Genomic DNA, 26,144 nt, shown 5'->3' on the forward strand with positions numbered 1-26,144 from the left:
TGAATAGGTGTATGTAGGGGCAAAAGGTTTTGTTGCTGTCACATGTTCATCCTTCCCTAATAGCTTTGTCACCCAAATCTGGTAAGATGTCACCTGACCCCAGCTTGCCCTTCTTTTTTCTTTGTCAGCTGACACTGTCCATCAAGGTTCAAGGCATTAATCTCAGGTGTTAATCGGCATTGTGGGTCATCCCGGATCACATTGTGTGACACATCTGCTTCCTCCGAGGCCAGGCCGGTAGAGCATGAGCACAGTGAAAGCCCGGCTAGAGAATAGGATCAGGCTTAAAGTGCTCGCGGCAGATTAGCAGTGTGTTGCTGTTGGCTCCATCCCAATGCCATGTGTAAAACCTTCCCAGCAGGAATTACTCAAGTGTAAGCACAGTTTTACAGAATCGCTGGCACTCCTTAATTGTGGCCAATGTATTGTATTTGAAAGGCATTAAGTTGAAAGGAAATGTCCATCTAGCACTACTACAAACCCGCTGCTCTCCCCCGTTTGCAGAAAACAAATAAACAAAAAAACAATTCTGCAAACCCACTGCTCTCAAAACACCTCGGAACAGAAGAGATAGTGGTTATTGCTACTTTAAATGTGTCCTAGTATGCATATACAGTACTCTCTGACAACATGGATGCAGTCCTCCTATGGATGATGACTGGATTTTTTGGCAAAGGAAGCTTGGAGTTATTTTGTAAGATGGGTCTTAGCATCAGATAGCCCTGTCACCAAAATCAGCCTTTATGGTCAGATGTCTTGCCAATGAAATGATTGTTTGGAAACATGGATTTGAATGGACAGTCTATGCTGTGTGTCTGAATGTATTTGGTAATCTGGGAGTGAGCTGTGGCGTTGTGTTTGTGTGGCCGCACACAAAGCAAGAAGCTTGTGGTCACAGCCCAACCCCTCTTTCTGACCAATCAAAAGCCTTATTCAGCCTTGCGGTGGTAGTTCTTTTTCTGTTCTCAGCCAATGATGTTTCAGATTTGGTTTGAAAGCGAGGAGGACATGTCAGCTGCTGAGAACCTCTGACAGGAGTTCATAAAACCCCAAACAACCTCAGGCACTTCTCACTCATTCAACTTTGAACAGGCAGTGACTGTAAGCAAAAAGCATACAAGAAGTTGGGATTTGAGAACTGAAGACCTTAGTTATGTTATCACGGAATATTCCGTCTTGTACATTCCACTCCTGTCCTCTCACGCCCTGGCTGAGTTGTGGCTACTGTAATGGCTCTTGTGCAGTGTGAGCAATGGGGAAGCTTGGCTGGCAGATGTGACACATAATATGTCAGCATGTTCTTATCACAGCCAACACTTAAACATTTGCAGAGAAGCCTGTTACTGCTGTTCTGGAGGTCAAGAGAAGGGGTAGACATAAAAGGATATGTTGCTATAATATGTGGTTTGTAACAACTAGAAGGGGACACATAAAAGTGTGTGCATGTGTGTGTGTGTGTGTGTGTGTGTGTGTGTGTGTGTGTGTGTGTGTGTGTGTGTGTGTGGCAGTTATGGGGATAGCAGCTGGTGCCACTTGTGCCGTTTTCTCTTTGGTATAAGCTTTTGTTGCTGTTGAACACAGGGCCTTGGTGTAACTCTAAGCCAGGTGATACATATGTCCTATTTGCCCCAAACAATGCTCTCAAACAAGGCTGACAGATTTACAGCTCCTAATATCCTCCAGATCTACCACATGCCACGGGTGTAGAATGTCCAGAACTTATCATTGGCTTGGAGTCCTACCGCTATATTCTGATGTGTACTTTAATAGCTGTGCATAGTCATAGCCAAGAGGATTTGAGCTTAGTTGCTGGTCACATGTATTGTGGTGTGTGTGTGTTTATATGTATCTGTTTGTGTGAATGGATGACAGAACTAGTAGAGAGAGTTGTAAACATTTGTTTATTCGTATTTTAGCAATTATGTTTAAATAGGGAGGTGGCTTTGTTTCCTATGTGAAGACACATCTTGTTACAAACGGTCCGATTAAGATCCATCTACGGTAAACGTCTTCTTCGCCTCTCTCTCTCCTCTTTCTTCCTGACTTTTCCTCGGCCGCCTCTCTTCTCTACCCACCCCGTCACCCCTTTTCGTCTGTGCACTTTTCGGATATGTTTATCAAACCGGAACATAAATCCTGTTGGAATTGTGCGGGAATGAACACAGATGTAGCATGGAGTTACAGGTTGTATTTTCTTCCTTAAGTGCTTTCGTAAATCTTGGCCCTTATTCTGCTTTATGTGAGCCCCGCGAGGAGGGTGTTTGGCGTGCATGACACTTGAGCTACTCTGGCTCAGGCTGTAAATATTAAGACCAAGTATACACACATGCACAAAGATATTGTGCACTATTTTAACCTGTTTAGGTATGGGGGACACATTTTGAGATTTTCTTTAAAATGAGCAGGATGAAGAGGATTTACTGTTCTGTAAAATTACAAGGTCTCCAGGTGCAATGAGATATCTGTTTTATTCATATCCTGTCAAATGTGTTCTCACCATAGACATACCACCCAGAGACCACATGACAAAATAACCCTGAAATGAAGTGGAGACTTTCCGTTGTTGTTACATGTTGATAATATACATTCCATGTGATGCAAGGCAGCATTAACTTATTTACAATAACCATAATCCTTCGTAAACAATCAGCACCTTAATTAATGGTCTTGAATCCACTAGTTGTACTTCCTGCAAGCCTCTCATGACCACTATAGCAGCATATGTTTCCGAATGCTAAGCCTCACACAATACCCATGTCCACATGAATACAAGTCCTTTTGTTAGGATCAAGTACACAAATGAGGCATTGTCCATTGAAACATTTTTAATCTATAAAAAACCCTATGGACCTCTCCCTTCTCAAATGCAGAAACTTTCTCACAGAACAAAATCTTCTCATTAACTGTATGTAGGTCCACTTGCCTCTCAAATATGTTGTGGGCTGAAATGCAGGTATTAAATGATTTCTCCTAAATTTAACTGTAAACTAAAGCTTATGGGTTTTATACTGATAAATGTTTCACTTCTTTCATTTTGCTACTTCCTATATGTTTATTAGCCTGTATATAAAATACACTGAAACACTGAAGTTAATGTTAAACATATTTTTTTTGTCATCCACTAGAATCGACTTGCATGGACAGATTTCTTTCAAAGGACTGGAAGGAGAGAATGGAAAGGCTGAATGCAAGTGAGCTTCTTGGAGAGATCAAAGGTAAGGCATCACGTTAGTGAGCTGTGTTTTAATAGACCATATAATGGGACATTCCTACACATACTGGGCCAATCCAACTACAGCAAGCTCTAAAATGCATCATCTTATAATATTCAAATATTTACAAACAATGAATAACCTACTAATTGACTTATACTTTATATCAAATCCACTCTTTATTGTTTTATGAGTTTTTCTATGTCATCTGTATGGGGTTATTAGCAATTGTGATGGCTGGGTAAGATACAAAAATCTGTGTGTTCTTCATTAGAAAAGTAAAAAATTTGTCTCAGCAAGGGAGCAAGGGCTTCATTCCATATTTTGTGGCTATTTTTGACAGTCTATCTGGCTTTGATCTAATAAAGAATGAGCAGACCTCAGACTTAGCACTTAAGACTGCAGTGCAACTAAGTCCCGTCGTCATGGGGTTGGTCCTGGCCTCACCTGTGCCTGCTCTGAACGAGCTTGGCTGCACCAGCCATCCCTACAGTTCTGCATAAAATTCCACCATAATCCCTGAACAAAAATGGATTGATTTTGAACACAAATTTAATGTAGGGTATGGGTTTGTCAATATACTGTAGCAATTAGCAAAAAGAACTGTAAAATCTTTATTATTCTGTAGCTTATCAGAAACATTAGCTAAGCCTTAAAGGGATATTCCACCATCTGGGGAATTACACTCATTTTCCACCTCCTCTTGAGGTAAACAATTGATTTTTACCTTCTCCAGTTCATCCAGTCGTTCTCTGACGAGCCTGACGATACCACTTTTAGCTCAAGCCTAGACTAGATCATTGAATCGGATTAGACCATTAGCATCTAGCCTGCTAGCATCACCTTTAAAAGTGACTAAGATTTCCGGTAATTTTCCCATTTAAAACTTGTCTCCTCTCAAGTTAGAAAGTGTAATAAGACCAATGGAAAATGAAACGTGACGATTTTCTAGGCTGATTTGACATGGAACTATACTCTCATTCAGGCGTAATAATCCAGTCACTAACCAGTCGTCTGCTGCAGCTCAACCTTGTTGCTGGAAGTTAGCCTTAGAAGGGGACTATTTTCAGGTGCTGCATGATATCATTGTGCTGCTGCGCCCATGGTGTTCCTTGATTATTACGCTGGAATGAGAGTATAGTCACTTAAAAAGAATGGCATGTTTACCAATCCAGCATAAAACTGTACACAAAGCTCAAATGTTTCTACGATGACATAACTGCTGTTGTATCAAGTCTTTTGTGTTTTGTGTCCTTCAGACTATTTCTGTCTGTGTATCCCTTCGGGACATAAAATAAAATTACCAAAACATTATTCATGTTGGGAAATGAAACAATGTTTAGTGCCCCTTTCCAAATTAATATTGAAGAAATTGAACAAGATGGAGCAAAGATGTGACATACCTGTGTGATTTTCACTTATAGACACAGATACTGTCTAATGCAAATATGACCCTTCTGATGTACAGTGTGTCAGTGACTATGACCTCCTGATTGTGCTTTATATCACATCAGATAAAATGAAAAATGAAAGCAGCATTTATTTCAGGGGACACACCACCAACACATTTCACCTCACCTTTAAAGAAAACAAATGGAAGAATGTCCGCATTTGCACAGGAATGTAAATGCTGTTTGAGCTAAGATGCAGGGCCTGCCCTGAAGTGAGTTATTGAAGCAAGCACCCAGCCATGGTGAACATTCTAAATAAGACACTTATTTGCAGACAATCTGCTCTCTCTTCAACCTGGCCATGAAAGTGCATTTGACTCTCCCTTAAAAATGGTAAGCATTTCCTCTATGAAAAAGAGAGAAAATAAACACTCATTATAGAACAGAAAGTGCATTCAGTCTCACCTGGACGTCTTATATAAGCAAACATAAGAGGGCTTGTCAGGTTGAATACTCCATGTGTACTGGTGTTAGATAGGGCTGACTTCAACCCTCATTTTTGAGATGTAGCCTCTTTCTGTTTTCAGTTTTATGATGAACTGAACTTGTAGCACACACACACACACACACACACACACACACACACACACACACACACACATACAAGGTAGAAGTGGGATACAGAGACAAGGGGATCTCTGTTCCGTTGAACTAGACTCAAAAACATGCTTATCCAATCGAATGTTCCCTATTAATTGTCTGAATGTACTGTGACAGACCTCTTAAGACCGTCCACAGGTCTTTATCTTTGAAACCTCTCAGATATAAGACATTTGTTAACTGCACAGCTATTTCAGTCATATGTACCGGTATATAAGATAATGCCCTAGCTTTACCAACCTCAAAACCTCAAAACCGACAAATCATGTTGACCCCTGAGGTGGCTGTCTTGCCGTAGCTAGTTTGAATGCCATCTACATACAGTAATCATATAGGAACGCCATGCATTTAAGGCTGCTGTTCCAATGTTGCTATTTCAATTATAATAACCAACATGTAGCTACTTGAGAATTGTGTAATAGCAATATTCTATTTTTCTATGTAATTTGATAAATGAGTGTGGTACCAGGCTTCCTAGCCTTGGCTAGAAATTCATCATAGCTGTTATCAAATTACATCTATATATATTTATATAGAAATACCTCTTTTTTGAAGGCATGTGTTTGTTAACCATTATTGTTCTATTGCACCATTGTCACTCTCAGTAATGGTTCTTCATAGCAAGGATACTCAGCCAGAGATGCTTTACTCACAACTTTGTCATTCAGGGCTAAAGAAATGTTTTCCTTTGCCAACTTTTCAAATCAACTCTACACGATGCATGTCCACACCTAATGCTGGCAGCACAGCTTGAGATTCAAAAAGGTTATTTAATTTAAATTAAATTAAATTAACAAAATTGCTCCTGAAATAAATCACCTTTTTGACTCGTCCTTTAAAGATATATTAATTGTGAAGGGTGGAGATGGTGGTGAAAAGAGAGGATATCAATGAGAAACAAAAATGAAGTAGCCAAAACCCTGAAACTGAACAAGTCAAAAAACAAGAAAATGTCATCAAAGACATACTACAGCACAGAGCAGTAGAGATAGAAGAGAGAAGAAGAGCAGAGAGCAGGATGAAAGAGAGAAAGGATAGAGGGATAGAAGAGAGAAGAAGAGCAGAGAGCAGGATGAAAGAGAGAGGATAGAGGGATAGAAGAGAGAAGAAGAGCAGAGAGCAGGATGAAAGAGAGAGAGGATAGAGGAATGTCTCCATGAGTGCAAAAGGGCTTTTGGGCCTGAGCTGAGAGTAGCAGGCCATTGTAGTGCATGTTGGTGTGAGGTGGGTGTTGGAGCACCCTGCGTGGCCCACATAGCCTCAGGGTCTCTACAAAGGAGAGTGTCTGAGACATGCACACCATTCACCACACTGCCAAAGTCCACACACGCTCAAAACAGATACAGACAGACACAGAGGCAGGTCAGTAGGCAGACACAGACTGAAAAGTGTGCCTGTTAAACACTGCATAGCAATATTGTATCTCAAATCTGTTTTATAATAATCTCATTTCTCAAACTAACACCCTATAAGTACTTTTTGATAATTGCAAATCATATGGATTAGGCCCTTTACTTTTCTTGTATCCATTTGCCAGATTAGTTTTGTTTAATTGGCCTCTTCGATTTGTGTCACATCAAAAACGTCATGCATATTTCTGTAGTGCAGTGATTTGGATTTTACATTTTGCTGTGAATGAGCAAAATACAAATTCTAGTTTTGTGAGTAAATAAAGGTTTATCCATATAGACCCAGAGGTCTTGATCTTGGTTATCCGTTTTAATTAGATCAAATGTAAAGCTCAAAAGCCAGAAACCAATTATAGGCAATTACACCCCAAGCTTGGCACAACAAATTCCAGTTAGAGACACAGAAAGTGCATTGTTCCAAGCTAAACTAATCCCAAGTTAGGGTCCCTTTGTTGTCAGGAATGGATGGATGCCATTTGCGATGTCAGTTCACATCACTGTTGAAATAGGACATTACAACAAACTCATAGGGTGTGTAAGTGACAATCCCAGCATGTTTCTGAATGGACATTGGTCAGTTCTGCTCTCCGTTTTGATGACCTGAAGGGGGAGATGTTGGTTGTTGGAGGGAAGAAAATGGGGGCTGAGTGGCATTCCACTGTGGCATTGCTGTTCTCAGAGGTTTCAAAAGAATATGACAAGGGATATATTACAGCGAATGCCACCAGTTCCCCTGAATCATGTGGAGTTTCACTGGACCATCTGGGACTGTGCATGCTGCTATACCTGTGAAATCATAGCATGTCCTTTGCTCACAGAATTTGCTCAGTAGACAATGCCTGTTGGTTGATAAAAAATGTGATAATACTGGCAACATTTTTGTTATCCATTGATATCTGATGTTTTGGTATACTGTACCTATGCTAATTAAAAAAAAATGTTGTCTGTGATGATGAATTAATAGCATTTAATTTCCTCTAATTGGAATGAGGTCAGTAAAAGGAATTTTTCATAAACCATCGAAACCAAAAACTCTGGGGGATTGTACCAGTAACACTGGTTATATTCACAGTCAGTGCTACTCTTGGATTACCATTGAGTCTGCTGATTACTAGCACATGGCCCACTCAGGGATGCACTTATGACTACCACATGTGTGTGCATGCAATATTTACTTTAATGAACTATAATCATTTAAAGCGCCTTCTTTATTTACAGTATGGTAACATCTGCACTGATAATTTACAAAACCTTGTAAAACTAATCTAACTAGATACTTGATAATCAGTTTCTTGTTGCATATTGTCAAAATTAGGTTACTTCAACTGTAGCCTACAAAGACAGTGTGCAACTATTGGTCAAACCCAATGACCTAGTGGTTATGCTAATAGCCTGAAGTCTCAGACAGCATTGTTTTTACCATTACTATCTGAAGAATGTTGTAATTGTAGCACTTTACAGACTAGTAATAAGTGGGTAGTATCATGGCCAATTATTGGGTACAATTCTAATAACAATGACAAATTACTTGTAAATGTAGAACTAAAATGATAAGATAGTATTTTGTGGTAATAATTCCATGGCAGTTACATTGTATTGGGTCTGTAAAATTGCCAAAAGGTTCACCAAAAACATACAAATATACTGTCATTGCCTCAGCTGGTACACCTAACTGTGCACTGTGATTAAGAAAAAAATGTTCTTGTGCTATTTCTTCCTTTCTCCCTCTGTCCTCTCTCTGGTAGGTACTCCAGAGAGTCTGGAGGAGAAGGAGCAGCAGCTCTCTACCATGATCACTCAGCTCATCAGTCTGCGGGAGCAGCTCCTGGCCGCCCATGATGAGCAAAAGAAGATGGCTGCCTCACAAATGGAGAAGCAGCGGCAACAGATGGAGCTGGCTCGCCAACAGCAGGAGCAGGTGAAGCTCAGCTCACACCACCTACTGTCTCCACCTCTGAAGCATGAGGCCAGACATCCACTCTTTAGACTAGACCGCAGAGAGAGAGAGGGAGAGCCCAGTATAGGCTGACAACAGCCACAGTGTGTTGATGCATTCTGAACCAAATAGAATGGGAGGGCCACAGACTACTGTATAAGCAGGACAACTGCAGGGCGTAAGGCATCTGGTGATGCATACATATGTGTGTTGTTGCTGTCAGTCAGGGAAGGGCCAAACCAAAACAATCGTAGCACGTCTGCACACAGGAAGAATCAGGGAGTGAACACGTCTCTGTGGTGAAACATTAAGATGACAGATCTGAAAAGAAGTCCTGAAGTCCTCATACATTGATGGTGATGAAGTCTAGGCTTGAGGGTGTGAAAAATCATCTTCTGACAGCCTCTCTACAGGCGTCCAAGTCCCACCCTGTGGCATTATGGTGCCAATCAGCTCTCTTGTAAACATGCCAGCTCTTTCACTAGATAAACTGTGCATTTGGAAGTTTTACTATCATTTTTCAGTTTATGAACAGGCTTTGATCCTGTTTCAAAATGTGTTGTTTTTTTCTTTCAACTCTACCTTGTCTACTCTCTCATAATGATTGCCACTTGCACTAGCACATTGTGGTCATATACATGAACAGTAGGTTTTGTTTAAGTTTTTATCCGTAATATTTTTTAGCAATTTCTGGTCGACTATTTCCTCTGTCAAAGCTTCTGATTCCCCCAACACAAAGACCTTTGGTGGAAAGCTTATATTCTTTGTTTTTTGCTTCTTTGCCAGATTACAAGACAACAGCAACAGCTCCTGCAGCAGCAGCACAAGATCAATGTCCTCCAACAGCAGATTCAGGTATGTTGGCTTATCTCAGTCCCTACATTTTTTATAGACGGAAATCCAATGGCGCTGACTGTAACTCTTGACTTGATGCAATGAGGTGGCATTTTCTGTAGCTAATTTTCCTGCTTTGTATGGTTCAAACACCTGGAGCATCATACAATCAACATCAAAAGCAACATAAGTGCGGCATCAAGGAGTTACAGTAATATTTTTTTTGCAGTGCAGTATTTCTGATCTTGGTATGGGACCATCATAGATTCATATTACCAGCTCATTACTTGGCAGATTCTGTCGTGTTCTTTGACAACCATCCAACTAGGGCTGCACAATTATTGCAATTGTAACCGCAATATGAACCAACGTAATTACCATTCATTAAATTAATTAAATCCGTTTTTGAAAACATTAATAAGTCATCTTGTTTAATTTCAGGTAATATCAGTAAAATTGCAGTTCTGTTGTTTTGATTGAACTGAATCAATTCATTGACATTCAAAAATCACATGCATATGTGCATGCCTCATGGGATGTTTAATCTAATAGGCCTGGGCCCACTTCCCCGATAACGACGGAGACACGCTCTTAAGAGGGTTTCCTACGATTCATCTTACGATCGTTCGTTTGGTTTTTCCGACTGTTTCCCGAACATGCTCGTAGCGTGAACGTGCATGCACTGCTCTTAAGATGCTCTTAAGGGGAGCTGTCCACGTTAATAGTTCTGAAATATCCTCTGATTTGACAGTGATGTCAGGTGACTGCACGTCACAGCTATAGGCCTACCATTTAAACTTCGGATCTACACATTAATTCACATCAATACGAAAATAGAAACACTTTGACATCTGCATGTAAGCATCCCAAGTAGGTTATATACCACACAGAGACATAAATAATTGTAATTATTTTAAGATTAGATTGTTGCACCATGCAATAATTTTTCGCGGTGCCACTTAAGAATACGTTTGAAGATAAGAAAGAAGAAAGAGAGGAAATGTGTAGGCTTAAATTTTGATGCAGTAGGCTACAGACTAAACCACATGTTGCTTTCTCTGCTTTTTACCTCATAGGCCTAATAAAATATTCACTTAGCAAAGATAATGTCAAACTATTCTGGCAACGTCTCGTTTCATAACTTGATTGCATTTTTGTCCGCTTTTCATCACATTATTATGACCATTAAATGTAGGCTATTTTGCACGCTAAAATCTGATTCATCACAGGTAAACACAATAAAGAATGGGAACGTAAATTGGATTATGTATTCTAAGTTGTAATTCCTCTGTATGTCCTGTTGGTGACCTCAGTGAGAAGTACTGTTAAGACGCTCTTAGCCGGTAAACTAGTACTCTGGAGCACTCGTGATCTACGAGTGTTTTCCCGCGATGCTCTTAAGCTACGATGGTTTCGGGAAACAGTCGGCAAATCTTAAGACGTTCGTAAGAGGGACTTTACGACGCTCTTAGGCTTAAGATGCTTTCGGGGAAGTGGGCCCTGGTATAGTCCTGTGTCTGTGTCCCGCGCACGTGGCACGTCTCAATGCGGAAATGACGTACGTCTTCAACGTGCGCAAATGTGCACGGAGGAGTGTAAATCCTTAAAGCCGATGATGCGCAAGACAACTTTTACAACTTTGCTGGGCAATGTTCCTAAGTATTATTGGTGTGGCACATTCCCATTGATATTGGACAATGCATTTTCTGGAGTTCTTTAATCATCAGTAGGGAAATTTTCATCCAATCAGAACATATGGAACCGGTTGTGTAGTTGCCTAGCAACATTGCTCAAAAAGTTGCCCCATGTATCATCACCGTAACTACAGTATGCACCTCCTTACTCCCATTAATGCACATCAAGTTACACAAAAAAGTCAATGGACACAGATTCTGAATCATTTCTCTTGCTCATCATACACACTCAAAGAAATTAAGTTTGCCTGAGGCACTGGACGATATGACTTCATCCATCAGACTGCAATAAACACGTTTATTTTACACACACATTGTGAATCCATGCTTGTGTTTATCAACCAGTTTGCTATACCATTGTAGTTAACAGTAACACTACTTACCCTAGTTGAAGAAGGTTATACCAGACGCAGTGCAGATGTAGCAAATGAGAGTTGGTTTATATCTTTTTGAAAGTAACATGATTTATAATGTTAGGTCCTCCGCTGCCGCTTTGCTTAGCAGCACCTGATTTGTAATTTTAAAATTGGGATATCTACCAGTTGAAAGTATCCATTCAACTTTAACATTCAAATCAGTTTCCAATATTGGTAAGCCATATTGGTAAATCTTTACACCCCAAGAAAATGAGCACTAGCAGTTTGATATTTTCCCCCTGGTGCTCATCTTAGTGGTTCATGCTGGTTTACAAGACATCCATACTATGATTCTGACACTGCATTTTTAAAGTCCCATATCTCTTTATATTTGTCTTGCTCATACACACTGAAGGAAATAAGGTTTGCCTGAGGCCCTAGTTTTCCTCTGTGCTTCTCAGTGGCTGATAGGCTGGTGTCTTTGTTTTAACAACAGCTTAATGCCTTTCATATGTGCACCTACAGTACTCCCCCAGCCTAGCAGACACCACATCACTGGAGCCATGCCTAAGGCTCGACGCACGTTTGTGGTCTCCTCTCCCTCCATGCCTCCCCACATCCTTGCATGAGGAGGGATTGCAATTGTTATTCTTTGGCCAGAACTAAAAAGCACACCGTATAGAATCTAGCCTTTTTCAAAGGTTGTTTGTTTTCCAGCATTGCCTATTGGTGTTGCTGCAGGCTGTAGGCCTTCTGGTGGCGGCCTGACTGTAGGAACATTCACTGTTTCATGTTTTTGGTCTTGAGCTGCAGCAGTCCTGTGCCATGTTGATTCAATGTACTGGAGAGTCAACATTCTGTTCTCCTTGACTCTATGAGTCCACATGCAGGGTAGAATGAAGCTCGTGGAATCATAGACACCATGGAAGAGGTTTTGGCATTGAAGATCTGTATAGTTTTATTTACTCATTATAGTCAGCTGGGCTAATCTCAGGTTTATTGATTAAAAGTTTACTGAGGTTCATTGATGACCTTTATTGATGATTGTTGCAGGGTGTTAGGGATTCTGAACTAAGAACTGCACTTACTTGTACATCATTGTCTTGTGCTCTGAAATTGAATCTTGCTCTATACATGGTATATGGTTACCCTCAAGACACACACACACAGACACGCACACACAGTTCATTCCCATTCATAAATACACACATATAGCACACATCATCCAAACACATAGTCATACAAATAGAAGGGAGGGGGCAGCTCCAAAGTTAACGGTGTGTGTGTGTGTGTGTAGTTTAAGAGGAGGCCCATGTTTTCTTAGGGCTGGAAAGGCCCAGGCCTATTCATCCGTCTGCGCACTGGAAGAGGAGCCCCTGTGCAACACACACACACACACACACACACACACACACACACACACACACACACACACACACACATACACACACACACACAGCTTCAGTTCCCCCGAGGAGCAACAATGAATGGAGCCGTTTGTACTTTTCCCCCATTTTTCCACACGGTGCTGTGATGCTGCTCCTTTTCCTCTGTTCATTCCGTCAGTCTGGCTACCGTGGTAACATGCCAGTGGAACGCTTCTTTTTGTCTGAATCAGGAACTAAGTTTAGTTTTTGAGACTTTTTCCACTGGTCAATTTCATTAATACACATCTCTTTTTCAAGGTTTTCAGTAAGTTTGAAGATTTCTACAATATCGCCTGGAGAAAATTAAATCTGCCCGCCTTGATTTGAGCATGATCTGCTTTGAAGTCTTTTATATTTTTTAACTGTATTAACTGTGTTTCTCACAATCTTTTAGTTATAGTGCTCACATCCTCACAGCAAATCCTCTGAGGAGCTGGTAAATTGTAGATTGTAGAGAGACTGAAATTGTGTACACCAATTAGCAGTACTTTGTACACAAAGAGGAAAATCCCCAGAGCCCCAAGACTTTGATAAGCATTCAATACAAACCTGATAGCTTTACATTTGAACCATTTAAATAGCTATTTCTGAGTCTCTGAGGCCTCCCCACTGTTCCCCAAGAGCTTGCAGATTTTTGCTTGTGCTACCCACAGCTCATTTCATTTCATCATTGCCTACGTCCAACTTATTTTCTGCTGCTCTCAGCATTATTTCTCATCTTTCCTATCAATGTAATGTTGTAAAGTAAAGCTTAGGCTAATTAGCGGCAACAAAGCCAACTCAGATACCTTTTCCACATTTGGCTGGTTTATAGAAATATATTATAAATATTATAGATATGGCCACTGTGGTGCTGATGCTATACACAATAGCAACCGTAAGGGACTGAGTGGAGCTGTTTAAAGTAAACCAGATGAATATTTTACAGTGTCATTTGTGAAAGGTCATGTTTTTAACCTCTTGCGGGTCTATCTGTCTGACCACAGGTCCAGGGTCACATGACTCCTCTGATGATCCCCCTCTTCCCCCACGACCAGCGTTCCCTGGCTGCGGCCGCAGCTGCCCAGCAGAGCTTCCTCTTCCCCCCAGGGCTGTCCTACAAGCCAGGTACCATTCACCTCCTAAATAGATAGATAGATAGATAGATAGATAGATAGATAATTTATTGATCCCCAGGGGAAATTCAAGTGATCCCCAGGGGAAATTCAAGAAAGCCTAAGTATAAGTATAAGTATAAGTATATATGCTCTTTTGATCCTGTGAGGGAAATTTGGTCTCTGCATTTATCTCAATCCGTGAATTAGTGAAACATACTCAGCACACAGTGAACACACAGTGAGGTGAAGCACACACTAATCCCAGCGCAGTGAGCTGCCTGCAACAACAGCGGCGCTTGGCGAGCAGTGAGGGGTTAGGTGCTTTGCTCAAGGCACTTCAGCCGTGCCTACTGGTCGGGGTTCGAACCGGCAACCCTCCGGTTACAAGTCCGAAGCGCTAACCAGCAGGCCACGGCTGCCCCCCAGCCTACATGCCTACATGCATTCTGTACTTTGCTCTTGTTTGTGCCTTCAGTATGTTTGTAACCAATCCTTCAGTGTAAACATCTCCTGAAGAGTAGAATATCTAAGCTTCAAGAGGCCGTAGGTTCACGTAAGGACACGACAAAAAGAATAATGATTTATAATGATGATATAATGAATAAAGATATTTCTTTTAGTGGCATGGTTGCAAAGCAATGCAGAGACACAGTGCAGATTTGTGGTAGTAATATAGAGCATTTTGTATTATTGTGGCAGTAATGTAGGCCATCGAGAGTGTTTTACAATGACTTTGAAAGCGATTCAGCCAATCATAATCAAAAGACCAGAACTATCCATCTTAGAAACTACGTTAGCCTATGGCATGGGACATGTAAGCCTACAGCAGTGCTTGCTGAGGCAGTGGCTCTGTCAGAGTAAAAGCTGAAGCACCACCTGCTCTTCCTCCATGTTACATTCCATTCCTGCGCGCATTCCTGCCCACAGAGACACAGGCCCAATAGGAGATGCCTCTGGGACAATGTGCTAATGATGAGGTTTACTCCTGGTATGCTAAGACTTTTTACAACAAATGTTTTTTGCAGGGAAGGATTGATTGGAGAGAATGCATTCATGTGTATATGTGTGAGCCTATGAGTGAAAAGGATGTGAATAGGAGAGCGAGTTCTTCTATGAATGTGTTGATACTTCTCACTCATACTGAAATCTTAGCTGATTACAAAGCCCAGGAGAATACTAAAATATCTTTCCGCTCATACCACCTACTACTTACTCATTTTAAATATTGCATTGTGCTTTTAAAATAAGGACTTTCAAATGCAGCACTTTCAAATCAAACATTTGTTAGAAATATGGATTCCTCTATTTCAAGACAACTACAAATGTCACAATTTCTCCCTCTTCTTTGCACAACATGTGCCACTGAACATGACTGACTGACAGAGACAGGTTTGTGCTGTACAAGAATAGGCTGATGGGAATTATGAGGGGATGGATTGTTGCCTGCACAGCACTTCATTCTGTGGCCCTCTCTCTCTCCTGACAGGTGATAACTACCCCATGCAGTTCATTCCATCCACCATGGCAGCTGCTGCTGCGTCAGGCCTGAGCCCATTACAGCTGCAGGTATGCACCCCTCATGCATTACAGCTAACGCACCCCTCACGCCTTACAGCTAACGCTAACAAGGACAATCAGCAAGCCTGTCAAATGCTAACAAGGAACAGTGAATAAGATGTAGCCAGTTCAGTTATATTTTATAGTTGTAACAGACGTTTTCTGTTTTTGTCAACATTATAATGAATGACTTTTGAAACTCCTAGTTGAAATGCTGTGTACATACAATGTATTTAAAAGTCATTTGGATATGATTGTGAGCATGCTATTTAAGGTCAAATTGTGTTTCACATCAGAAGCTTCTCACAGTGTGCTTTGTTGCTAGCTCTGCAATTCAGTAGATCTATCACTCATGGATCTAATCCTCTGTTGTCTGGCAGAGACACACCAGTGTGGAGGAGGAGATTACATTGTTTGGTGGTTACTACAGAAATGTAAACTTACCTAATTGAGAACATTACCAAGATAGATGCAGTATTATGTGGACGATACAGTTTACAATTTGTCTTGCCTTGCCTGAGCCTGAAGTGAGTTTAGTGTTATTTTATTATTACAGGAGTTACACATTGTTCATGTTCATATGCTGAAAAAAATGAAAGTTAGAAAAGTTAGCTCATAGTAAGCTTTAAGAAAAAAAAAGGCTGCAATTCCTTACTTGAATGGTTAAGTGAGTTAAGTGTCTTTTTTCAGCCTAATTATATTCTGGTTTAACCCAGTTTCACCTGTCAGGTCTTGTAGTAGAGGCATGATCAGCCAAGCCCCATGTCAGGAAGGCATTTAGGGCTCACTCCTGAATCTGTGCTGGGTGTGAAACAAAGGACAATGCTGTAAATCCATCAAGAGTGTCACCACACCCCTAATGTGTCAAATTCATCATTACAACCACTGATTTATTAAAGAGGTCCATTGTGTTTGTGTGCAGAGATGGGCAGAAATACATCCAAATGTATTTCCAAATAAAATACTAAATACCTACCTTATAAATGTATCAAAATAAGATACAAAATACAGCAGCCAAAAAAATGTATCAAAATAAAATACTGTATTTTTGTATTTTCAAAATACTACAAAATACTTCTTCCTAAAAGCCTTTTTCGTCTATCCCTTCACTTGTGCACTACCTGGAAAAACATCTGAAAGACTCCTTCCATAATCGGTCAACAGATTAGATATGCTGACTCCTAATGTTATACCCCAATATAAACCTCTGTCAGGGTCGGCGCCAGAGAGCAACAGGTGGGGATGGGGTGGGGGGCACCTCCCCTCACTTTTATTAGTTATTTTTTCAAAATTGCCATAATAAAGAGCATCCTTCGAGCCTTTTGGATAACTGAAACAATATGATCATGGTGGAAAATAGTGCAAGAACATAGCGGTCATAGCCTATAGTGTTTACTGTAATAGACTATCACACAGCGTTTAATAGAATAGGTGCATAGGCTACAATAAAAGTAAATAGACTATAACAGACTCACCACTAGCAGGCCTAGGCTACAGCTGAGTGCAAAATTTCATCATCACTGTGTCTTTCCATTCATTTTGAAATGTTCTTGTAAGACCCTGCTCAAAAGCGAATTGCACATACAGTAGGGCCTTCTGATAATATTGCAACATTGAACGTAGGCTATGTGATCGCTCGAAATGTTCTTTAAAGTACAGAAGTAATTCTAACACATTTATGAAGTGGCTAGGCAGAGGCACCAAATGTAATGGAAAGAGTGAGCAGGACACTCGGCATGGCTTTTAGTATTTTGTGCTGCTCTGACAGTCCACTTTTATTGACTGTTAGCAAAGTCCTTTTAGGCAAGTCCCTCCAATCGGCGGCCATATTGCCACACTTTTTGGGAACTTATCGGGCGTCTATTTCGGCAGAAATGTGCGTGCGCAAGGCTTCACATGATTGGCACAATGTCTTCACAACACACCACATGATTGGCTCAATGTATTCACATGTCGACGTTTTGCTGCGGAAGGGGTGGGATATGTGTAGACAACTGCCATATTGGCGTTACGAACTAACCCCATGCATTTCTATAGAGGATTTTTTGAGTGCTGTGTCTCTTCATTAGAAAGTCTCTGCTGTTAGTCTGCTGTTTTTGAGTTTGGAGATGTACCGACTACACAACTGTTGCACTTCCCAGCCAGTTGGTGTAATAGATTGGCCACTATGAATCAGTGACAATAACTCAAAGACAAACAATCCAAATGGATGGCTTATTTAGAAATTTAAACTAGGTAGCATTTTAAGTTATTTAACACCATCACAACCACACTTATGGTTTCATCACAGTTCAATAATTTTGTATACATGTACACCTGAAACTGGTGTGTGCACAACCTCTATCAATGTAAATACAAAAAAGTAAAATAAAAAATAAAAAAATCAGGTTGTCACATTAATACCATCCAATCAGTTAAGCCAATTAGAAGCCAATAATAATGATATTATCATTTCTTATTTAAAATGTGCAAAATTGGAAATGTCCTTGTTTGAGGTATCTTGTCAAGTTACCATAGCACTGAAATATTTCACAGGTCAGAGAACATAGACAAATTTAAAGTCTAGAAAAAAACTGTAAAACAGAAAAAAGAAAGGAAAATAGCAAACTCAAGTTTTGTGAACTCAAGTCCTTGTGCTGTCCTTGTGTGAGCAAAGGAGTGTGTGTAATCTTAGCTAGTCGTGTTGATGCCTTTAAGCACAACTACAGTAACTTCTCAAAACAGTGTTGCATTCAGACGACGCCTGTTAATCAGTCCAGTAAAGGAAAATAATTGCTCTACTGGAGCAAATGAGCTTGACCATGTGAGGGTGCCACAGACTGACAGAGACAGAGATGTTGTGCTTTATAGATAGTTACAGTAGATGCATGCCATCACAGTGTTTTATTATTATTTTGAAGAAATATACAACACTGAAGTATTTTAATTCAAAATACGAAGGCATTTTCATCATCTCAATAAAATACAAATTAGAAAATAGTATTTTGTATTTGAAATACGTATTTTAAATACATGTATTAGAAATACTGCCCATCCCTGTTTGTGTGTGTATTACTTTGTATGAGAGATACCAAGAGATAAAGTTTGAACGAGAGAGAGAGAGAGAGAGAGAGAAAGAAAGAAATGAAGAGAGAGAGAGAGAGTTTTAGGGCATGAAGTCCACTATATGAAATACCACATACTCTAGTGCATTAGTTGGTGTGTTTTCTCATTAATAGATGGTGTGTGTTCATAGGAGCCTTTAAAGGAGCCCAGTGTCCCATACACTCCATAAGTGCTGGTTCACGAAGGAGGTGAAAGACTTTAGATGCCTAAAAAGAGCAGACTTAAGGCTGTTTGTCCAAGAACATTCCGTCCATAGACACACTAACATAAATACTGTAGAAAAACGGCAGCACATACACATAAACACTTTACTCTGATAACATCTGTTCCATCTTGAAATAGGGTTATATCAGAGCTTAATAAAGCTAGACTAAGACAGAGAAAGAGAAGGAAGACAGAGAGAAAAACAACATTTGGTTATATGTTTGCTGGCTTTTAAGATGAATTAATCAATGACTACTGGATTAACTATTGTATTGTTCCATGCAGAGTCTCATTATGATGTAGGATTGTTCTCAGAACAGCAGTGGCTTTACAGACAAAAAGATTCTAGTAGCATACACTCCCTTTCTTACACAATTAGCTATGTAGGTGGTAGTAGGGATGATGGGGATTGGTTCTAAACAAGGGTGTGACTGAACTGACAGTGCTTCCCATTTCTGGCTATAAAGCCTAAAATCCTTTATGTCAAAAGGCTTCATCAGGCTGGGCAGCGCAGCTGATGTCTCACTGGAGGTCTCAATAGACTCTTAAAACTTCACCATCTAGGGTGACCAGTATTGGGGCTGCTGTGAGCCACCACAGCCTTTATCAATAGATCAATTGACTCTTTTTGGTGATGTGGTTGAATGGATTTGTTCTTCTTTACATGGGGCAGTGGAGAAACCAATTGCATTGTAGGGGTTCAAGGTTTGAGCTTTGTAAAGCGCCTTGACATAATTTAAATGGTTTTGGTTCTATATTAAAGGAACCATATGTAAGATTGTGGCCAAAACTGGTACTGCAATCACTTTCAAATTACTGTAGAGAGGTGTATCACCTCCTCCTCCCCCTCCCCCCTGACTCGAGGTTGCCAATCCGGATGCCGAAACACTACTTACTTCGTGATTAGTAGATAGGTGGAGGGTGGCGCATCAGGCCAAAACACAGAATGACATGACAAAACACAACATCAACATCAGTTGAGGGCTGCAACTTCACTTTTTAAATGACAATATCCTGGCCGAACTACTGTTGTCAGTGATATAAGTATTTGAAATGAACATGATTTCTTAATGTCTAGTGACATATTAGGGCCATTTTATGATTAATTGAAATACATTTCTTACATACGGTTCCTTTAATACAATTTTATTTAATCAAATTTATAGAAAAAAATAAAGATGTTATATATTAAACATAGAATGCTCAATAGTGTGAAACTGTTCATTTACATTCCTGAAAAAAATGTGGTATAATTGGACCGTGTCAGTGCATAGCTTATAGTATCAGTATGTCTTGCATTTTACTGTGTTTGATACAGATTGGGTTATAGGGTAGGTCAGGTTCTCTGTGTTAACTGAAATGCTGATATATTTTAAGATCTTGTAGTATTCACATGAAACTCATAAGGATTTTCTGACACAAATAAAATATGCATCATGTTTGCGTTTCTCTGCGCGTGTGTGTGTGTGTGTGTGTGAGAGAGAGAGAGTTTATGTGTGTATGTTTATGTGTGTGTGTGTGTGTAATGTGTGTGTGTGTGTGTGTGTGTGTGTGTGTGTGTGTGTGTGTGTGTGTGTGTGTGTGTGTGTGTGTGTGCATATTGGGAACACAGGGAGCACAGTTGAACTTTAATACCTCCTTACACATCCCACCCATATTTCTGTTTGGAAGCTCATTTTCACAGACAGGCTCTGGGTTCCCCTCCAGGGCAAAGAAGCACATCAGAGTGCTTTTATTCTCTTCATAACATCTACAGAACATGCTGGCCAAGACTATGTACTGTATTTCCCTTTCTCTGACACTCTTTCTCTTTCTCGTACGCACACACACTCTTTGTATCTCTTCCTCTGTCTCTTTCACACACACACACACACACACACACACACACACACACACACACACACACACACACACACACACACACACACACACACACACACACACACACACACACACTCACACACACACACACACTCTCTCACACACACACACACACACACATACAAGTGACAACTTGTGACAAGATGACAGTGCTTTGGCAGCGCTGTGGTGGGCCTCCGTACGTCTCAGTGGACCTGGCCAGTTTTGCCGATTAAAGAAAGCGGATCTCTCTGTGGTGGGGCGGCTGCTGCTGCTGCCGGGGACGGGACAGGGAAGATGGACGGCTGGCCGGCGCAGCAGACGGGAGGATCAGAAAGCGCAGACACCATGTTGTCTGCCTGCCATGTCTCTGTGGTCTCTACTGTGCCTGCGCTCTTGATACGTATTTCAAGACCCGCAATGGGTTCTCTATGAGACCCCCCCTCCTGACTTAAGCGAAAAAACTGTCAGAAATAGTCACAAAGAAATAAGTTGAAAAGGAGAGATGTGGAAAGAGAAATTCAGTGGAGTGAATGAACTTCTCTTCTCTTTTCTTGTGTCTCCTTTGCAGCAGTTGTATGCCGCCCAGTTGGCCAGCATGCAGATCTCTCCTGGCGCCAAGATGTCCACTCTCCCTCAGCCCACAGTGGCCAACACCTCAGGGTCTCTCTCCCCCACAGGCCTCAAGAGTGAGAAGAGGACCTCCAGCCCTCAAACACACATGAAGGTACCAGCACATCCCTTTCTCTCTGTGTCTGCATCTTTCTCCTCCTCATACTCACACATTGAGGCAGATATATTCTAGCATGTCAAAAGACACGCTTTTACACTGACAAAGAATGTAGTAGCTAATGAGTAGTACGTACGTACGTAGTAACATTGTTCAGTTCAGATTTAAACAATGACTCACCCAATGTACTTTTAATGTATATGTGACATTCTTATTTGGAATTATAGGTGTCTCCTCATTCATTTGAATAGGAGTCTGACCTTGTTAGTATTAAATAATTGCCCAGAGGTGTTACCAAGATGACTGCTGAGTGGCAAGACTTTTTTCTGAAAGTTTTTTGATATAGCAAAGATGAAGCATACAGCATTATCATACATGTTAAATCCTTTTAGTCTTTTCAGTCTGGACGTCCTGATTTTTAAACCAGCATTTTAGAAACCAGTTAGTCGGTCAGTCTCTGTTACCCCTTTTCTGCTTGCCTTGTCCTATCCATCTGACTGCAAGATACACACACTATAATGAAAACAGACTCATAAAAATTTGAGGTTTCCTTCATGCCTTCCATCGTCAGTGAGACAAGCGCGATCCAGTGACATTCCCACTCCAGTGTGCTGTGGAAGCGCTTGACCCGGGGGCCTGTATCACCCAGGCTGCATCCCCTCGTCTAATCAGAGCCATGTGTCCATTTGGAATCTTTTAAGTTAGAATCGCAATGGAGCAGGGACATAAGTCATGTCATTAAACAGTAGTTGCTGAGGGACCCTCCCACCCATCCGCCCTCCCTCTCTCTCTTTCTCTCTCTCTCTCTTTCTCTCCTGGCTCCGAGCCCCATGCTCTCACCCACGTCTCCCTCACATCAGGCTGTCTCCTCGGGGCCTCATGGCTCCAACCAAATTAGATCCATGCTAGTTAGCCTCCCCACCCCTGCCCCAAACTACTGCACACTCAAACAACAGGCCCCAGTCAGGACTCAGCGCAGGCCAGGTTGAGGAGCTGTTTTGAAATGGATGATCATCTTCCAGCTACCACTTCCATGTTCCTGGGATTCCTCTCTAATAAAGCCCTGGCGGTAATGTGATATGGTCATGAACCACTGATTAAGTGCAGGGATGCACCATTGGCTGCCTCCAAACAGAAATCCCAGGGATAATGAGAGAGTTGAGGTCTTAGATGTCCACTTTGAGTTTTATTGAATGACAAACGGTAATTACCATAGACACTGATCTAAAGACGTTTTTGTTCAAAGACAGAAAAACACATTTTGGACAGTAGCAGAAGGTAACTTAGAATCTCACATTAGAAAACAGTGAACACCACAGTCAACATTTTTTCACACACAGTAGCATCTCACAACTGATTGTTGATATCACATATCACAAATTACTCATTATGTTGCAATTGTATCTTTTCAAGTCACAATTTTGACTTTCAAATTAAAGTGGCATTAAATAAAGTAGAATATTTATGATCACAAATGTATGTTTTACTTCCGTTGGAAGAACAAAATTGGAGTGAGGGGCTGCTTTTGAATGACTGAAGATTATCTGAAGAGTGTCTGTGTCTACAGCAGGCATCTCTCTTTTTCAGTCGCAATGAAGTGTGATCTCCTCATTCATGTATTAATGTCTCTGCTGCTCTCAGAGCTGCTCTCCAGTGCATTTGTTCAGCCTCTGCCCGCATGAACCTCCGTAGAGACTGACCCTTGGTCAGCAGCTGTAAACTGAACTGATGCAAGTCTTTTCTCTGTCTGTGTGTGCTCCAGGACGAGGGCACTCAGCCTCTGAACCTCTCCGCTCGACCGAAGAGCATGGAGGCCATGCGCTCCCCCACGTCCCCCTCCCACAGCCTCTACCCCGGCAATAAAACAAGTCCAAACAGCCTGGGCAAGGGTGGCCTCCCCAGCCCAATCCCCAACATGAGCCGTGCATCCTCACTCGGTAGGTTAAGTACACAACAGTGTGTGAAATGATAAAAACATTTAATTGAAACTTGGTTGAAAAACACAGTCTCCCTGACTACACATGCAGACATTATAGCGTGTGTGGCTGTACTTAAAGGTAATATTAAGTTAAAGCCCTGTGTTTAAGCCAATGAAAGCCTCATGAATAAGAGTAGTTGCGATGAGAGAATGTTATTTATTTTTTACGAGCTTCCGTGTGTCATTGTTTGTCTCCACTTCTTCTTGACTTCGTGCCTGCTATCTGTTATTAAGGCCATTCTGAAGCCTCTCATTAGGTGAAAGGCATTTTCACGGGCTTTGTGGTTTTCCTCTCACTTTGCTCTCTCAGAGTTTCTCGTTATGTTTCATTCTGTTGTTTTTTTCTATTTTGTGTGTTTTTTTATGACCACCCAAGCTTGCAGTCTATTGCTTTTATCTACTAATTGGATAAGCCAAGCAACTGCAGCAAGCTTGCCGTCTGGGTGTGTTTGTGTGTCTTTAATCACACATGTAGCATCACGCTCTAGTTTTCAAGCACTGGTAAAGCTGGTTCTTAACACAGTTTTGTAACGTGTGTTATGCATCAAACTGTCCCATCAAACACTCATTGATACTGCACCAGTACACTAGACCAGTATATACCAGTACTCGTATATCTTGGAACAAGCCGAAACATGCTAATGGTGGGGCAGGCCTCAACATGGTGAAGTTATCACTCAACCTTATTTGTTTGACTGGGATGTGCATGTGGTCAGACATCCTGTCCAGTCTGAACTCGACAGCGCTGTTCGGGGACCAGGACGCAGTGATGAAGGCGATCCAGGAGGCGAGGAAGATGAGGGAGAGGATGCAGAGGGAGCAGCTCCAGCAGCAGCACAGCCTGGACGCCAAACTCTCCAGCCTCAGCGGCATGAACCTCCATAATGGCAGCCAGGTAACACACACTAGCATACACATGCAGACGTGTGGCCTGCTACTTGCTCTCTTAGTAACATCTCAAAAATAGTGGAACTTCATACAAGTTCTAGATGCAAGAGGTCTGGATGGGAATGATAAAGTACTATGTCAGTGTGTTAATGAACTCTTCTTATGATGTCTACTTAAACAATGATGAACATATTATTATCAGAGCGAAGTATGCTCTCTACACATCATTAAAAAGCAATTTATTTTATAACGTTATAGATTGGATTGATAAGAACCCATCGTGTTTGAATCTAACATGGTGGCAGTATTGCATTAATAATGGCATTTTATATTTCATGCACATTAAAATGAAAATATTTTATGCACAATGAAAAGGAAACCATTGTTACAATAATAATAATAATAATAATAATAATAAAAAAGGGTTACATATTCCTACATATTCAACTGTTGCTGGAATACAGGCATCATACTATTGGTTTTTAATCCTACTAAATAAAATATGGGTTCTGTAAGCAAGGCCGATGTATTTGCAGTGACATGAGCTACTAGTTCATCTTGTCATATCTCTGCAGACCTGGCACTTAATTCAGTACCTGTGCTTTTGCTTATATACACTGCGTTGAAGACTAGTGGGGATGAGAATGAATAGCTTTGTATGAAAAATGCCATCAATGATGCATGTGTCATTTTAAATTTAAATGATATTGGCAGCTGGGATATGAAACTAGATATACATATACTGTAGATCATTAAATGGATCTAACTAGGTCAGTCTGTACAAGAGCATATAAATAACCTTTAAATGTCAGGTTGAGGTAGGAGCTTGATGTAGCATTAGGGAAGGAAACCACATTGTTATAAACTTTTCATGATGATGGTACAAGCTCTATGGACTTGATTTAGTTTACAGTGCCAGGTCTCTAATAAAAATACTCATTTCCCAGGATAATTGTTCTTTGCTGAATGTAACAAACTGTTTAGTTTATTGCTAGTTGTTAAGTATTGCCTCACAACTGGGGTGTGAAAAGGGCACTTTGCCTTCTGAAGTATTCAGAAGATCTTTCTATACAAGAAACAGTTGTATAGCCATTTATTTCCAAACAAATCCCACTCGGAAAGAAGACATGTAGGACACACAGAATGAAACATTTTCCTGAAGTCTTGTTGAAGTGTTTAAGAGAAGACTAGACATTCACAGTATGCCAGTATTAAAGTAAAGTTTTGTTGGAAAGGAAATAAAAATGGTAAGTTTTTTTTTCAATAAGCTTGGTGTATAGCTGGAATTTCCGTTTGGAAGTACCGTCGCTTTCTAATGCTTTTCTGTTGTTCATCAAAAGGAAAGATTCAGTTTATTAAATTTATTTGATTTTCTTTAACTCTTCCACACCTCATCCTCTTTACTCTTCCACAATGCAACCCTCCCATGTGAGTGTGTGTGTCTGTGTCTCTCTCTGTGTGTGTGTGTGTGTGTGTGTGTGTGTGTGTGTGTGTGTTACAGCAGGATTGGTCCTTCACCGAGCTTGACGGAGGCCCCTGGAAGCAATTTTCTGCTCCTTTTCCTGCTGCTGTCTAGTAAATTACCAGCTTGGGCTGTGTTCTGGCTGCAGTGGGGATGCTGGCGCGCTGTGGCCGCCTGGCCCTGCTTGTGTCGTCAGATCCCCCAAGCACAGATGCTGCCGGCACTCTCTTAGCCAGCCCGCGGTATTGTGGGGTATCACTTTACCCTGACGGCCCATTTCAGAACACCCAGTGTTGCCATCTGCCACAGAGGCCCAGGAATAGCCTCGGTGGAGCCTCCGTGTG

At 41.0% G+C, this 26,144-nt stretch overlaps 1 protein-coding gene across 5 annotated transcripts in view; it reads left to right on the forward strand.

Annotated features, from left to right (window-relative positions):
• Nucleotides 1-26,144, forward strand: part of LOC125303991 (transcription factor SOX-6-like) — a 75,667-nt gene that overhangs the window by 40,735 nt on the left and 8,788 nt on the right. For all 5 annotated transcript variants that reach the window (XM_048258031.1, XM_048258028.1, XM_048258027.1 and 2 more), the window contains 8 exons: nucleotides 3,126-3,215; nucleotides 8,418-8,590; nucleotides 9,395-9,463; nucleotides 13,906-14,026; nucleotides 15,503-15,582; nucleotides 21,314-21,469; nucleotides 23,235-23,409; nucleotides 24,167-24,345. In XM_048258031.1, coding sequence (XP_048113988.1) covers nucleotides 3,126-3,215; nucleotides 8,418-8,590; nucleotides 9,395-9,463; nucleotides 13,906-14,026; nucleotides 15,503-15,582; nucleotides 21,314-21,469; nucleotides 23,235-23,409; nucleotides 24,167-24,345 — 1,043 coding nt within the window. The remainder of the gene's footprint in view (nucleotides 1-3,125; nucleotides 3,216-8,417; nucleotides 8,591-9,394; nucleotides 9,464-13,905; nucleotides 14,027-15,502; nucleotides 15,583-21,313; nucleotides 21,470-23,234; nucleotides 23,410-24,166; nucleotides 24,346-26,144) is intronic.

The sequence above is a fragment of the Alosa alosa genome, chromosome 11, assembly GCF_017589495.1.
Source record: "Alosa alosa isolate M-15738 ecotype Scorff River chromosome 11, AALO_Geno_1.1, whole genome shotgun sequence".
NCBI lineage: Eukaryota > Metazoa > Chordata > Actinopteri > Clupeiformes > Clupeidae > Alosa > Alosa alosa.